The following is a 16,553-nucleotide window of genomic DNA, read 5'->3' as shown; positions in this document are numbered from 1 at the left end:
CTTTGAACAGGCCACACCCATCCGATGACGTTCGTACGGATCGCAGCTTCTGCTCGACCTCTGGATTGTCTGTCAATGATTGAGCGCATTGAGTACGTGGTCACCATTTCAGCTTCTGTTTTTATCAATAAGCTGTGTTTGTTTCCTTGTGTTATCGCAACTTATGATCCACACGGTTCATTGTGATCGGTAAACACACGGTTTCCGCCCTCTCAAAGTACAGTGTGATTTAGAGTTTAAATATCATTGTATGATTTAGCTAAAACTGATAAAATCAGTCCAAAACATGTCAAGGTCATTCTTTAAAAAAATAAGCAACTATACTTTGCTCTATATATACATATACATGGAACATTTTTGTTTGCCCAATTAAGCAAATTTCTGCCCCAAATTCTGCAAAAAAAAAAGGATGAATAAAATGTAAAAAAAATATTTTATTTAAATTGTGATGCATTTATACACAATTGTAGTATTTAATTAATTTATGCTGACCTATAAAAATCATTAAAAATATTGTATTAAAAACAATTACTGTTATTGCAGCAATGAGAATCATCATTGAGAATAATGGCATTTCTAAAGTAATACGGCACTGTAATCACATTTTTTCTGTCAAATCAACTTCAATAATTAATGTAGTTCAGATAACATAATATTTTGAGGTTCTCTTGATTAAACCAATCGTCTTCATTGTATTAACTAAAAATTTTTAATTTTAATGAACAACCAAGTAACTTATATTTTTAAGTTAAACCAACAATTCTTTTTTACAGTGTGTAAAATACAGTAATGAGAATTTGGAAAAAAATGTGCTTAATTATCATGAAAATAATGTCAAAATGCAAAAAAAAATTTTAATGATCCTAAAAAAATAGTTTTTGTGAAATTCACATTCTTCACAGACCGTCCAGTTTTACATTCTCCTCAAATAGTATCTTTTTATTAAAAATTTTACACTTTTTAAAATGAATAATTACACAGAGGCACCAGTTGACTCCTTTTTTAAAAAAAAAAAAAATGTCAGTTTTCCATGATCCAGTAGGTGTAAAATATTTTACATAGCAAAGCAAAGCAATAGTGATACACGCACTGCAAATATAGTCATCAAATCATTGTCAGTAGTTATGAGGTCATCAAAAGCAGTATGCAAAACAATTCAGAAGGCATTATGACGTGTGTCTTCAGTCGTTCAACATACTCAGAGATCATATTTTTTTACAAAAATTGAAATACTGTGCGCTTTATTCACAATAAAACGTGTTTGCGTGTCATTTGTGTAGTGCAATATGAACGTTCCATTCAGTGTCGCTGAAACTGTGTAAACATGTACTGTTTATCCTTCTGTTTGAAAGGGTTTTCAGTATTCCTCTTTGATGTTGGTCGATATATTGTCTGTCATCAAACCGATGTTGGTGCTAGTGACCATGGCGGCGCTGCCGTGGCCGGGCATGCTGGGCGGTGTGGATGCAGAGCTCTGCTGAGCCTGCTGCAGCCGCTTCTTGTTCATTTTCCTTTCTTTAGCTCGTCTGTTTTGAAACCAGATCTTCACCTGTGAATCAGAGAGTCAAAGTGATTTACCTGATTCCAATGACAACCAATGACCTTTCAGCTGTAGTAGACACATCCCCTCTAGTCATGCATATTCATGCGCATATATATATATATATATATATATATATATATATATATATATATATATATATATATATATATATATATATATATCTGAACTCATTGCACTTTTCTGAGCTTTTTTTGATAGCTTTGGCAACTGATTGTATCAATAATGATTAAATTAATAATGATTTTTAGGCAACTAGCTGGTTTTGCTTAAAATCTGCTTGTACTTTCTTTAAAATAAATGACACTTGCTTGGTGTGGATGGATGGAAGGATGGATAGATGGGTGGATAGATAGATGGATGATGGATGGAAGGGTGGATGGATGGATGGAAGGGTGGATAGATGGATGGATGGATGGATGGATGGATGGATGGATAGACGTGTGGATGGATGGATATATGGATGGTAGATGGACGGATGGACAGATAGATAGATGGATGGGTGGAATGACATACAGATAGATGGATAGATGACGTGTGGATGGATGGATGGAAGGGTGGATAGATGGATGGATGGAAGGGTGGATGGATGGATGGATGGAAGGGTGGATGGATGGATGGATGGATAGACGTGTGGATGGATGGATAGATGGATGGTAGATGGACGGATGGACGGATAGATGGATGGGTGGAATGACAGACAGATAGATGGATAGATAGATGGATAGATGACGTGTGGATGGATGGGTGGATGGATGGATGGATAGACAGGTAGATAGATAGATAGATGGATGGATGGATGGATGGATGGATGGATGGATGGATGGATGAATGGATGGATGGATAGACGTGTGGATGGATGGATGGATGGATGGATGGATAGGTGGATGGATGAATGGAAGGATGGATGGATGGATGGATGGATGGATGGAAGGGTGGATGGATGGATGGATGGATAGACGTGTGGATGGATGGATGGATGGATGGATAGGTGGATGGATGAATGGAAGGATGGATGGATGGATGGATGGATGGATAGACAGGTGGATAGATGGATGGATGGATGGATGGATAGACAGGTGGATAGATAGATGGATGGATGGATGGATGGATGGATGGATGGGTGGAAGGGTGGATGGATGGATGGATAGACGTGTGGATGGATGGATGGATGGGTGGATGGATGAATGGAAGGGTGGATGGATGGATGAATGGAAGGAAGGAAGGATGGATGGATGGATGGATGGATGGATAGACGTGTGGATGGATGGATGGATGGATGGATGGATGGATGGATGGATGGATGGATGGGTGGATGGATGAATGGAAGGGTGGATGGATGGATGGATGGATAGACGTGTGGATGGATGGATGGATGGATGGATGGGTGGATGGATGGATGAATGGAAGGAAGGATGGATGGATGGATGGATGGATGGATAGACGTGTGGATGGATGGATGGATAGATGGATGGTAGATGGACGGATGGACAGATAGATGGATGGGTGGAATGACAGACAGATAGATGGATAGATAGATGGATAGATGACGTGTGGATGGATGGGTGGATGGATGGATGGATGGATGGATGGATGGATAGACAGGTGGATAGATAGATGGATGGATGGATGAATAGATGGATGGATGGGTGGATGGATGAATGGAAGGGTGGATGGATGGATGGATAGACGTGTGGATGGATGGGTGGATAGGTGGATGGATGGATGGGTGGATGGATGGATGGATGAATGGAAGGATGGATGGATGGATGGATGGATGGATATTTCATTGTTCTGATTTTAGTGAAATATGGATATAATCATGTTTTTTTTTTAGGTTCACCATTACAGTTTCTACAGAATTGATTAATGATATTTTAAAAGGCTGTTGACTATCTTCTTCCTCTTTTCTAAGAAATGCAGCACATTTAATATGGGCGTTATATATATATCACAGTCAGCATGCCCTTTCACAAGAAACTCCGTTATAATTAGACAGATCTCACAGCACGAGTTCACAGGTTCATTTAACTTCCACTCTGACTGTTAATGGCCTACCTGGCGTTCTGATAGGCTCAGGGCTCCGGCGAGCTCCGCCTTCCTTCTGATGGTGATGTATCTGCTGAAATGAAATTCCTTCTCCAGCTCCAGGCGCTGGACGTCACTGTACACCACTCTGTATTTGTCTTTCGTCCGTGTCTTCCCTCCTGCCAGCACAAAAGTGTTTTTAATTTTAATTTTAATTTTCATATTCAGTTGTTGTGGTTGTTGAATTTTAAAAATCATTTAATAGAGATTATTATTTGTGTCTCAGGTTCCATTCATTGGGATTAGTATATTTAAAAGATGTTTATTTATTTGTATACAAGTATCTCCAGTAAGACAAAAACTGCATAACACACAGAAAGCAATATCAGGGGATTTTCAGCTTATTAAAAGTCATGGGAATTTTAGTGCATTTTTCTATCTACAGTCTACAGGGTAACTTTACAATAAGGTTCATTAGTTAATCATTAGTTAATGTATTAACTGTATCAACTTAGTTCACAGTGCATTAACTAATGTTAACAAGATTTTAATAATGTATTATTAAATGTTGAAATTAACATTAACAAAGATTAATAAATGCAGTTCATTATTAGTTCATGTTAACTAATTTAGTTAACTAATGTTACAGTAACTAATGAACCTTATTGTAAAGTGTTACCAAAAAAAAAAAAAAAAGGTTTAGTGGGGTTCTATATGTTCTTGATTGAAATTTAAAGAACCCTTCATTAAAAAGTGTCTATATAAGGAGAAATGCTTTAAATTATTGTATAATAATTTCATGTTTAATGGGTTATTTCAAATTTTCTATAAAGTATGCTTACAAGCTGTTTAATTCATTTAAATTGAAATTAAATCCATAAATTGGGAACCCAAAAAATGTTCTATATATATATGAGGCGCTTAACAGAACCCTTTAAAGTTCTTTATAGGACCTTCCTCTTCTTGCTGATTAAAGAATAATAAATAATATTTAAGTGTTGTAATGAAAAACTGCACAAAAAATTCTCATGACTTATAATAAGCTGAAAATCCCCTGATATTTTCAGCTTTGCACAACATTTGTGTTCTGGGATTTTAGTTTAGAGCTGTACAGCTTGGACTCGAGAAGAACAAATCAATCCCAGCGATCTAAAACATCAATCAAGTGATGAAGGACACGATGGATTCATTGAATAGAAAGACAGATGAAAAATGTGTTTGGCTGTCAAAAAGGAAGGACAGAAGCTGAGATCTCAGTTCCTGTTCTCATAGTCTTTACCTTCCAAAACAGATCTGGGGCTAATAATAATGTAAATGTTCCTCTACAGAGACTGATGAAGAATAAAACCTGTGGTAAACCACTTTCATATTCCTCTCAAAGTTTTAGTTCCTCTTGAGATGTTGTATGCCTGATGTTTCTGTTAGTGTTAACCACATTCTCAAAGCAAACAACTTCGTCTTACCTCACTAAAGATGACATGAACTTTAAAATAATCACTGGCCCTTTAAAAGCACTTTTACTCTTAAGTCACTCTTAAAATGTGTCAATGTTATTATGTTACAGTTGAAAGTAACAAAGCACATGTCTGAATCTGCTCAAATATGCTCAGGAGCTCTTCTTAGATCTAACTTAACTAATTTTTGTAATGATTTTTAAACAGCTTTGATGCTTTATCTCCTAATGCAATGATGGGGTTTGATGTTGCTGTTCCTTATACTTTCAAAACGTCTTTAATGTTGTGGCACAGAAACATTGGATTTATTCAGAATCATTTTCCGTATATATTAAAATAGAGCAGATCCAGTTTTGCTTGCATTTCAATTTCCATCAACAGCATGTTTTTCATTTTTTCCCTCATCTTTCTGTTTGATGCAAAATATTTAAAGTCGGCATGAAATCAAAATTGACGCTATTTATTTACTTTGTTAGTGTACATTACTAGTCTCCTGGTGAACAATTCATGCATGCAAGTTGATTCACAACACAAAAAATGTCTTTGTATCTTTGAATCTTTAATCAAAATTTGAAAATGTACTATATCCAATCAATTACCAGCAGGAAACAAACAAGCCACGCCCTCTATTTCACTCAGAAAATATGTCACAATATTGTAAAGTAAGGTCAGTTCCAACTTCTCATTCACGATACTTTGACGTGTTGTTCTAAAACGTACACTACACGCACTCGCACCCCAAACTGTCTTGTCTAGTTACTTATTAAAACTTTCGGGTCCTGACGTCATACCTGCACCACTCTAGGGTATGGAGCCATGGACCCTCGTATCTCCCAATAATAATAAGACCATCTCTGGTTAAGCTAAAAATAAAGATGGCATCCGAAAGTTGTGGTTGGTGGTCAGTTTGTGTGTAAAAGTACGTTCGTGAGGTACCTTTGTGTGCAAACGCTTCCTGATAGGGCAGCTGTCTAAAGCTTTCGGATGCAGCCAGTGTCATCGGTGTCAGACATGAACCGCAGCTCTTAGATTCGCCTTTGAATTACAGGCCTGTCTGATTGTAAATGAGAGTTTGGGTTTAATAAAGTCCAGAAACACAAACTTTACTGAAGCCGTAGTGAACCAATCCATCAGCACTGAGGAAAACCCCTGTGCATTTGAGAGATTTCTGTTCTTTGGAAATATATTTCAGTCTTACTGTGAATTACGAAATGAGTGAAACTTTACAATGTGAGAATTATCATAAGAAGTATATATTGAGAATTTGGAGACAAGTGTCATGAAAATAATGTTTTTGTGAGCTTCCCCTTCCTCACAGACAGAATATTCTCTTTTAATTTAAAGTATGCATGGTTTTTTAATGAATAATTACATAAGGCACCCTCTGAGTCAGAAAAAAAACGAGAACAAATCCCTGTGCGTTTGAGAGATTTGTCATCTTTGGAAATAGATTTCATTCTTCCTGTGAATTACAAAATTTGTGAAATATTTACAACAGACTTTCATAAGCTGCATCATCACCAACATCATCTTGGTTTATCCATTAGTAAACATCAGTCAAAAACAGTGTATATGTCTACATATGGTCATCATCACGTATTTATCCAACCAAATTCTGGAATAACATACAGTATACAAAACATGCATGTCTGTGTAAATCTGAAATGGTATTTGGAGGACTTTCAGGATTATTATTATTTAAGTATTTAGAAATATAAAAAAGCACTTAAAAATGCTGCACGTCATGTTTACATCATCTTAAATTAAGAATAAATGTGCTCTTTTGCAATTTCTGTTTCACTCACATTTTGTCTCATTTCTCCTCTAAAGCACCACCACATTCATAAGATGGGCGTATCACAGCATTTCCTGCTGGTGTGAAATGATCTGAGCGTGAAATTCACTGACCTCAGATGACACACATGTGCATGCAAACACAACCACAACAGGGTTATAATTAACTAAAAAAAAACATTTGTTACTTTTAAAGGTGCTCTAAGTGATCCTGGGTAACTTCCTATTGACGTTCGAAGTGTTGTCAAACAAAACAGAGGCTAGCTAGACCCTCCCTCCTCCTCCTCCTCCCCCTCCCCTCCGTGCCTCCTGAAACAGTCATGAACGCGCATTTAAAATCATCCTTGTCGGTTATTGGCTGGAGCGTGTTTATTATGATTCGTGGTCCAGGCTGCACCTGTTTGTTTTTATTGCCGTTTTTCGGAGCTTGTGGCGACTACAGAGACCGCGTTTTTTTACAGTGTGTTCAGGGGATAGGCAGCTAGAGGATAGTGAGGAGATGTTTGCTGTATGTGACAAAAAATGTTTTGGCCTAAAAATGCGTGACATCGCTTAGAGCACCTTTAAAAAACCAAAGCAATATATCTTATTTTCATTTATGTGATGAACTAAACAATCTTGGAAGTTTCTATATAGAACCTTAAAGTGTTCTGTCAGGAACTTCATATGAAAGTCACATGAGAATGAGAGAAAGTGCAACACGCAATAGAGTTCAACAGTCGGGTTCTGGAAGTAAAAAATCCATTCATTCATTCATTCAGTGAAATTGACTTTTAACAACAACTGATAAATCTTTATAGAAAGACTTGTGATGAGCTCCGAAGTTGTTAATGGACAGTATGCTTTTGTTGAAGCCATCTATTTGCATTAATTCAACTTATTTTTTAAATAATCATGTTTAATAGCAGAATTTTTGGTGAAAAACAACATTACCCATGACACTGTACAGAAAATTCCACCAATCAGAGAGCCGCAGCGAACAAAGAGCACCAAACAAGATCTTTAGCTCCGTCCACTCCCACCGCAAATGAGTCAGTCTCCCCACACTCTCAAAACACTTAAATGTGTGTGTGTGTGTGTGTGTGTGTGTGTGTGTGTGTGTATATATATATATATATATATATATATACACCGTAAATATTTGTAAATATTTTATTATATCTTTTCATGTGCCAACACTGAAGAAATGACACTTTGCTACAATGTAAAGTAGTGAGTGTACAGCTTGTATAACAGTGTAAATTTCCTGTCCCCTCAAAATAACTCAACACACAGTCATTATTGTCAAAACCGCTGGCCACAAAAGTGACTACACCCCTGAGTGAAAATGTCCAAATTGGGCCCAAAGTGACAATATTTTGTGTGGCCACCATTATTTTAACCCTCTTGGGCATGGAGTTCACCAGAGCTTCACAGTCCTCTTCCACTCCTCCATGACGACATCACGGAGCTGGTGGATGTTAGAGACCTTGCGCTCCTCCACCTTCCATTTGAGGATGCCCCACAGATGCTCAATAGGGTTTAGGTCTGGAGACATGCTTGGCCAGTCCATCACCTTTACCCTCAGCTTCTTTAGCAAGGCAGTGGTCGTCTTGGAGGTGTGTTTGGGGTCGTTATCATGTTGGAATACTGCCCTGCGGCCCAGTCTCTGAAGTCAAGTCAAGTCAAATTTTATTTATATAGCACAAATTTAACACAACCGAAGGGAGGGGATCATGCTCTGCTCATTCATGATTCCCTCAATGAACTGTAGCTCCCCAGTGCCGGCAGCACTCATGCAGCCCCAGACCATGACACTCCCACCACCATGCTTGACTGTAGGCAAGACACACTTGTCTTTGTACTCGTCACCTGGTTGCCGCCACACACGCTTGACACCATCTGAAGCAAATACGTTTATCTTGGTCTCATCAGACCACAGGACATGGTTCCAGTAATCCTTCGTCTGCTTGTCTTCAGCAAACTGTTTGCGGGCTTTCTTGTGCATCATCTTTAGAAGAGGCTTCCTTCTGGGACGACAGACCAATTTGATGCAGTGTGCGGTGTATGGTCTGAGCACTGACAGGCTTCAACCTCTGCAGCAATGCTGGCAGCACTCATACGTCTATTTCCCAAACACAACCTCTGGATATGACGCTGAGCATGTGCACTCAACGTCTTTGGTCGACCATGTTCTGAGTGGAACCTGTCCTGTTAAACCGCTATATGGTCTTGGCCACCGTGCTGCAGCTCAGTTTCAGGGTCTTGGCAATCTTCTTATAGCCTAACGCCATCTTTGTAGAGCAACAATTCTTTTTTTCAGATCCTCAGAGAGTTCTTTGCCATGAGGTGCCATGTTGAACTTCCAGTGACCAGTATGAGAGAGTGAGAGTGATAACACCAAATTTAACACACCTGCTCCCCATTCACACCTGAGACCTTGTAACACTAATGAGTCACATGACACCGGGGAGAGAAAATGGCTAATTGGGCCCAATTTGGACATTTTCACTTAGGAGTGTACCCACTTTTGTGGCCAGCGGTTTAGACATTACTACTGTGTGTATATATATATATATATATCAAAATGCTTCATGGGATTGTAGTTCTTTCTCTCACCAAAGCTGTTGAGTACACAGTCTTGTACCTCTGTGTTTTTGTTTGATTTTTTTTTTATTGTTTGCTTCAAAAAAAAAAAAAAAAAATGTAATGTTGTGATTCACCTCGTAGCTGGTTGGCTTGGTTCATGGCTTATAGCACTGTAATGAATACTTTTATGAATAAAAATCCTTATGGGGAAAAATACTTCCAGACCCATCACTGCTGAAAAAGTGGCTAGTCACTAAAGCACTCTACATGGCGGAATACGTTTTTTTTGTCATGATTTGAGCATTTAGAAACAAAATGTATAATACAGATGTTGTCAAATTTCATTGGTGATTTCAAATATGAAATTGAATCGAAAGCTTTGGAGAATTTTAATTTTCCCATTCAAAGAGATAGGAGCTGCACTTGCATCACTGAGAGGCGTTTCAAAGATGGCCGAGTGAAATAACTTGTCTTAAAGGGACTTTGCTTCATATAAACTATAGAACCATTTTGGGGGTCCCATCATTTTTAGTTTAAATATACTTTCACTAGAAAAAATTAATGTAACCCCTTATTCATTAAAAAAGTATTATGTAATCACTTAAGAAATTACTCCTTATATAGAACCTTTTGACAGTGTACATTAAAATTGAGTCAAGAAACCTAGAGTTATATATACAGTAGATCTCCAACCATTTATCTAAGAGTGAACTAAAACTGAAATAATAAAATCTATATAGACATATTTAAAAAAACAAAAAAAACAAAAAAAAAACTGAAATAACAAAAACATACCACAAAATGACAACAAAATTAAAACGAAAATGTAAAATACAAACTAGCCTAAATTAAAATAGTATCTCAGTGATAATAAAACAACACTGAACCACACATGTCCCAAAAGCCCCTGAATGCAGTTTTCATATACTGAAACTCTTTCTCAACAGTATGCTTCCCTTTTCTCCACCAGCTTTAGCTGACATGTGTAAACACACACACACACACACACACACGCACACACACACACACACACACACACACACACACAGAGAGTGTCTCGTCCCCTTATCAGTGCTCTCTGGTCCTCCCACAGTGCACACAGCAGGGTGCGGCCACCACCTCAGACTCACTGGCCTCTGCTGTTATTAGCTTTTCAGAAAATCTTTCACTTTGTCGACAGGACGTTCGACTCTCAAGACGCCTTGTGTTTAGACACACAGATGAATAATCGAGCAGCTAACATTGGGCAACACCGCTCCACCTTCATACACGACTTCATCCGGCGTCACACACCACTGACTCACTGTGTCTCTACGAAAAACGGCGCCTCTGCGCTCTCGTTTATCTCTTTCCTTAAACGAACATATAGGTCTGTGGCATAACTAATACATAATATGTTTGGTAATGACCATCTGAGAAACCTGGGAAAACCAATTATTTGTACAGCGATTACAAAACCGCCTTCTTGAACTAACAGAAGTTCTTGTTAAGTGGGCGTAAAATGTAGCTGTTTTAAATGGATAACTGATTTTTACTGTGGTTTATCTCTTCAAACCGGTTATAAGAAGGCAAAAAAATGAAACTTGGATCAGTGTACACTCAGTAAATCAGGGTTTACAGTGTTTAACCTCATTATAACGTGCACACATACACACAAATCATCACAGTCATATGATGTGCTGTAATAAACATAGCAGGAAGAAGTTCACACAAAGATAAAGACAGAAGTGTGTAGTAGTCAGCATAGTAGTCACTGCATTTTAAGGCATCGCAGACCAGTGTTATTTTTGTATAACTGAGATAATATTACAGTTTTTAATAATATTTTGTATTAGTTTTTCTTTTTATATTTTGCATTTAATCCTAAAGTATTAGTAATTTTGTTTTTTTGTCATTTTATATAGTTTTACTTTTTTATGTGTGTGTACAGTGCTCAGCGTAAATGAGTACACCCCCTTTGAAAAGTAACATTTTAAACAATATCTCAATGAACACAAAAACAATTTCCAAAATGTTACGTTTAATATAACATCTGTTTAATTTATAACATGAAAATAAGGTTAATAATATAACTTGGATTACACATTTTTCAGTTTTACTCAAATTAGGGTGATGCAAAAATGAGTACACCCCACAACAAAAACTACTACATCTAGTACTTTGTATGGCCATCATGATTTTTAATGACAGCACCAACTCTTCTAGGCATGGAATGAACAAGTTGGCGACATTTTGCAACATCTATCTTTTTCCATTCATCAAGAATGACCTCTTTTATTGATAAGCAGATAATTTCAATTAAAAAGGTCTATTTTACCAAATATTTCTGTGTGCTATGTATTTTATGCTTATTAGAGTAATGCATTTTTTGCTTAGCAACATGCTGACGTCAAACTCAATTACGTGCTCCATATCAGGTTCTATTTCAGTGAGGAAGCTCCCTTACTAGACAGCTACCTGTATAGTCCGTAATCTGCTTTCAAGGTAAATGTGAAGGAGTCAGTTGTGCCAGGAATTTAATTCAATAATAGATCAGAATCTACAGTGGTAAATATCTGCATTGTTATAACTAATGGATCAAAATAAAGTCCTATTTATCACAACACGTGTCAGAAGCATTAGGTGTCTATTACTGTTGTCCAGTAGGGGGCAACAATGGATTGCATTTAAAAGAGTGAAAATGACTTGTTCAAAACATAAAAGCTAGTAATGTAAATACATAATGTATTTTTAAATGCATTCTTTTATGGTAGGGTTTGGAAATGGGTTATTCTGTTGTCATATAATTATATAAAAACAATAGAAGTCAACAGTATGTCACTACCGAGATAAGTAAAGCGATTTAGATAAGTTAGGTAAGCCAGGTACACGGGTGTGTTCTCTAAAGAAAAAGTAGAGTGGAAAATTAAACCTGTTTGGATCAGTGTTTCATTTTTTTTTTTTTCCCAGCAGTATTTCCTGAACATTCTCATCTATATTTGTTTTTGTCACATGATCCATATTCCACGTCTATAATCTGCTCATGGGATGATATCAGAACGTTTGAACAGTCAAACATGATGACCACATTTGCATCTTGACCAACCGTGTCAGACAACGGCCCTTTGAAAGCTGAAAACAAAACTAATGAGCATGACTTCATTTCCTCCTTTTGGTCTGTTTAAGAAATATGAACAATTGCACAGACTGCAGTTCATTATTGACAAAAAAACAAGAATCTGATCTTATGCACCTATTTATCGATCTATTTAATGGTAATATGAATTATTCATTGTTAAGTTGCTTTGGGACAATAAATATGTTATAGAAATAAGTCTGAATTTAAATGAATCAAATTGAACTGAACTGAATTAGACCGCATGCTCAAAGCTGGAGGCCAAATATGATTTGGCATCAAATCCAGACCTTTAAAAAGATCATGACACAAATCTTTTAAAACTACATAATGTAAAAATCTCCAAATCTTTCCCAAAGGTCTGTAAAGAGTCTCGCTCCATCTGAGCTTTATAACTGTGCCAACCTGGCTGCGTGTGACACATTTACACAAATATTCCCAGAAGAGATTAGTTTATCACTCGGTAAACTATTAGCCATAATGCACTTCCGATAAGGCCGCAAACATCTATTACTGACTGTTCAACTACACGCTCCTTCAGATCTCCAGATGTTGTAGAACATCAAAGATCAAACAAATGAATTGTGCTGGTATTTTGATCTCTCTGCTGTAGCTGCAGGCCTTCAGCATGACTGATTTATTAACCGATCTGTATATAGATCACATGTGACTGTAGGTAAGCAGAACTATTTCTAAGTTAGCACACCAAAAATGCTCTTAATGCAGAAATGAGCAGGTTTTCAGAATATTAGATTATATTATTAATGTTTATCAAGCAAAACTTTCACTTTCTGCGCCGTCAAAATGGTGCACTGAATGGTATCTGGTGATTATGCTGTGGTTTTCATATATGCCATGGTACTGTATGATTTCCATATTCATATACCATGGTTTTTAAGTGGTACTGCAACATACTTTAAAGATTAACATGGTTTTACTTGCACAAAAACATGGTATTACCATGATGCATGTCTGAAAAGCACGGTATTACTAATGGTATTGGCTAAAGAACATTGTATTACCAATTGTATTGTCCAAAAACACTGTACTACTATGGTACATTTCATAAAAGCATCAAATTACATGGTATTACCATTATGCGTGCCTAAAAGCATGGTATTACCAATGGTATTGTCTAAAAAACCATGGTATTACCAATGACATTGTCCAAAAGCACTATACTACTATAGTACATGTCATAAAAGCATCAAATTACATGGTATTGCCATTATGCATACCTAAAAAAATGTTGTACTACTATGGTATATTTCCAAAAAGCATGAAATCACAGGAAACATGTCTAAAAAAAACATATTACCATGATGCATGTCCAAAAAGCATGGTATAAGTAAGGGTAAAGTCTAAAGAACATGGTATTACCAATGATATTGTCCAAAAACATTATGGTGCATTTCATAAAAGCCTCAGATTACATGGTATTACCATTATGCATGCCTAACAACATGGTATTACCAATGGTATTGTCTAAAAACACTGTAATATATGATCCATTTCATAAAAGCATCAAATAACATGGTATTACCATTATGCATGCCTAAAAACATGGTATTACCAATGGTATTGTCTAAAGAACATGGTATTACCAATGATATTGTCCAAAAACACTATGATCCATTTCATAAAAGCATCAAATTACATGGTATTACCATGATGCATGTCTAAAAAATGCTGTACTACTATGATATATTTCCAAAAAACATAAAATCAAAGAGAATATGTCTAAAAAAAACATGGTATTACCATGATGCATATCCAAAAACCATGGTATTACTAATTGCATTGTCTAAAGAACATGGTATTGCCAATGGTATTGTCCAAAAACACTGTACTGCTACGGTACATTTCATAAAAGCATCAAATTGCATGGTATTACCATGATGTATGTCTATAAACATGGCATCACCAATGGTAATGTCCAAAAACACTGTAGACTATGGTTTATTTCATAAAAGCATCAAATATCATTGTATTACCATGGTGGATGTCTAAAAACATGGTATTACCAATGGTATTGTACAGAAACACTGTACGTCTATGGTATATTTCTTAAAAGCATCAAATTACATGGTATTACCATGATGCATGTCTAAAAAATGCTGTACTACTATGATATATTTCCAAAAAACATAAAATCAAAGAGAATATGTCTAAAAAAAACATGGTATTACCATGATGCATATCCAAAAACCATGGTATTACTAATTGCATTGTCTAAAGAACATGGTATTGCCAATGGTATTGTCCAGAAACACTGTACTACTACGGTACATTTCATCAAAGCATTAAATTGCATGGTATTACCATGATGTATGTCTATAAACATGGCATCACCAATGGTATTGTCCAAAAACACTGTAGACTATGGTTTATTTCATAAAAGCATCAAATATCATTGTATTACCATGATGGATGTCTAAAAACATGGTATTACCAATGGTATTGTACAGAAACACCAACCATAAACCCAACCTAAACCATATCACTACCAATGGGATTTTCCAAAAACACTGTTCTGTATATTTCATAAAAGCATCAAGTTTACATGGAATGGCTCCACGATGCATGTCCAAAAACATGGCATTACTTTTTCTTTTTTTTTTGATAATGTAGAGGAAGTGAAAGAGTGTGATGTGAGACAGTAGTGAGCACAGAAGGGTTTAGGGGTCAGGAGAGGTGCTGATCTCTCACCAGAGTTCGGGGGAGCCGCGGCGCGTCTCATCCAGTCCTGCGGCTCTTCTCTCTCCACCGGCGCGCTCGGTGCGCCGCTCAGCAGCCCCTGATCCACCGGCGGAATCACGTTGACCTCCAAGCCGTTAACCGGCAGCGAGTGACCTGTCCCGTGGCTGTAGAGCGGCGGCCACTCTTCACGCGAACCCGGGCCGAACCCGGGACTCCACGAGCTGCCGGTGTGATGCAGGTCATTCCCGAGGGCAGGACCCGGGTGGTATCCACTGTAGTCCGGGTACGGGGCGGACGGGTAGACGTTCAGGTGAGGCTGGCTGAGGTTCAGGTGTCTCGCGGGGTTGCCGTACATGGCCGTGTCCAGCAGGAAGCTCACGGACATTTTCCTCGCGAGCTGAAAGTTTTACTTTAACTGAACTTCACCTTGCCAGAGCGCTCGAGCGCGCGTTTGTTTGCCCAGCGCTGACGTCACCCCGGGACACCCACCTGAGCTGATTTATGACACGCGCACAGGTGCCGCTGACTGGCCGGAAGGGCGCGAGATCACCAGAGAGCTGAGCGCAGATAGTTGAAGGCCCGAATGCCGTGATAGACGCTTTATCTCCAACGCCACATCTCCGCTGGCGACGCGACAAACGCTCCATACTGAAAGACGCTGACACGCGCTGGAATGCCTGTCACGTTATTTACATTTTACATAAAGGTCAAAATTTGACCCCGAACCAGCCAGGATGCTTAACATATCGGTGTCCGTGATGAAGATGATAGGCCTACCTGGGCAAAAATGTGATGAAGACCATGATGATGATGGTGATATGTCAGGGCATGTTTAAAATGATGAAGATATAATGTAATATCTCAGATAAGGTTTTGATTAAGATCACTATGAGAAATTATTTGAGGTGATGATGATGATGTTCGTGGTGATATCTTTCAGTGATGAAGTTCATGATGATGATGATGGGACGGGTTTGAGGCGATGAAGGCCGTGAGGATGATGATGTGTCGCTGGTATCTCACGGCAGGTTTTTGGGGAGTCAGAGCGGCGCTCGTGCCTCTTTACATCAGAAAGCGCTCGTGCATTTCAAAGGGTCTCGCGCGCCGCACATCAAAGAGCCGCAATAAAAGCGACAAATGAGCGACACTGTAAATCAAGGCCTCTGTATTCAAATGATGATGACACGCGGGCTTCTGCTTCCTCTGACAGACGTGAGAACCAAGAGAACATGTTCTGGAGCCACTGATGCTGGAAGTAACGCTACTTTACATTAACACTTACACTGCCTTATTGTCATTCAGCACGTACAGCTCATTATTTTACGCAGCATAT

At 37.9% G+C, this 16,553-nt stretch overlaps 1 protein-coding gene across 1 annotated transcript; it reads right to left on the bottom strand.

The window, feature by feature from the left end:
• Positions 1-785: 785 nt before the first annotated feature.
• Positions 786-15,741, bottom strand: cdx1a (caudal type homeobox 1a). The gene is made up of 3 exons (XM_048202770.1): positions 15,230-15,741; positions 3,620-3,768; positions 786-1,549 (listed from the first exon to the last, which is right to left on the bottom strand). The coding sequence occupies exons 1-3, from the start codon at positions 15,603-15,605 to the stop codon at positions 1,358-1,360; spliced, it is 717 nt and encodes a 238-aa protein (XP_048058727.1). The 5' UTR covers positions 15,606-15,741; the 3' UTR covers positions 786-1,357.
• Positions 15,742-16,553: the final 812 nt, after the last annotated feature.

The sequence above is a fragment of the Megalobrama amblycephala genome, linkage group LG9, assembly GCF_018812025.1.
Source record: "Megalobrama amblycephala isolate DHTTF-2021 linkage group LG9, ASM1881202v1, whole genome shotgun sequence".
In the NCBI taxonomy this organism is placed as follows: domain Eukaryota; kingdom Metazoa; phylum Chordata; class Actinopteri; order Cypriniformes; family Xenocyprididae; genus Megalobrama; species Megalobrama amblycephala.
Note: the sequence above shows the minus strand (reverse complement) of the source record. Positions and strands in the feature narration are given on the sequence as shown.

Coding starts and splice junctions, on each gene's coding strand:
- cdx1a (XM_048202770.1), bottom strand. CDS start 15,605: ATGTCCGTGAGCTTCCTGCTGGACACGGCCATGTACGGCAACCCCGCG. Junction 3,769..15,229: donor CGCGGCTCCCCCGAACTCTG/GTGAGAGATCAG, acceptor TTGTGCTGGCAG/GAGGGAAGACACGGACGAAA. Junction 1,550..3,619: donor TGAGCCTATCAGAACGCCAG/GTAGGCCATTAA, acceptor TCTGATTCACAG/GTGAAGATCTGGTTTCAAAA.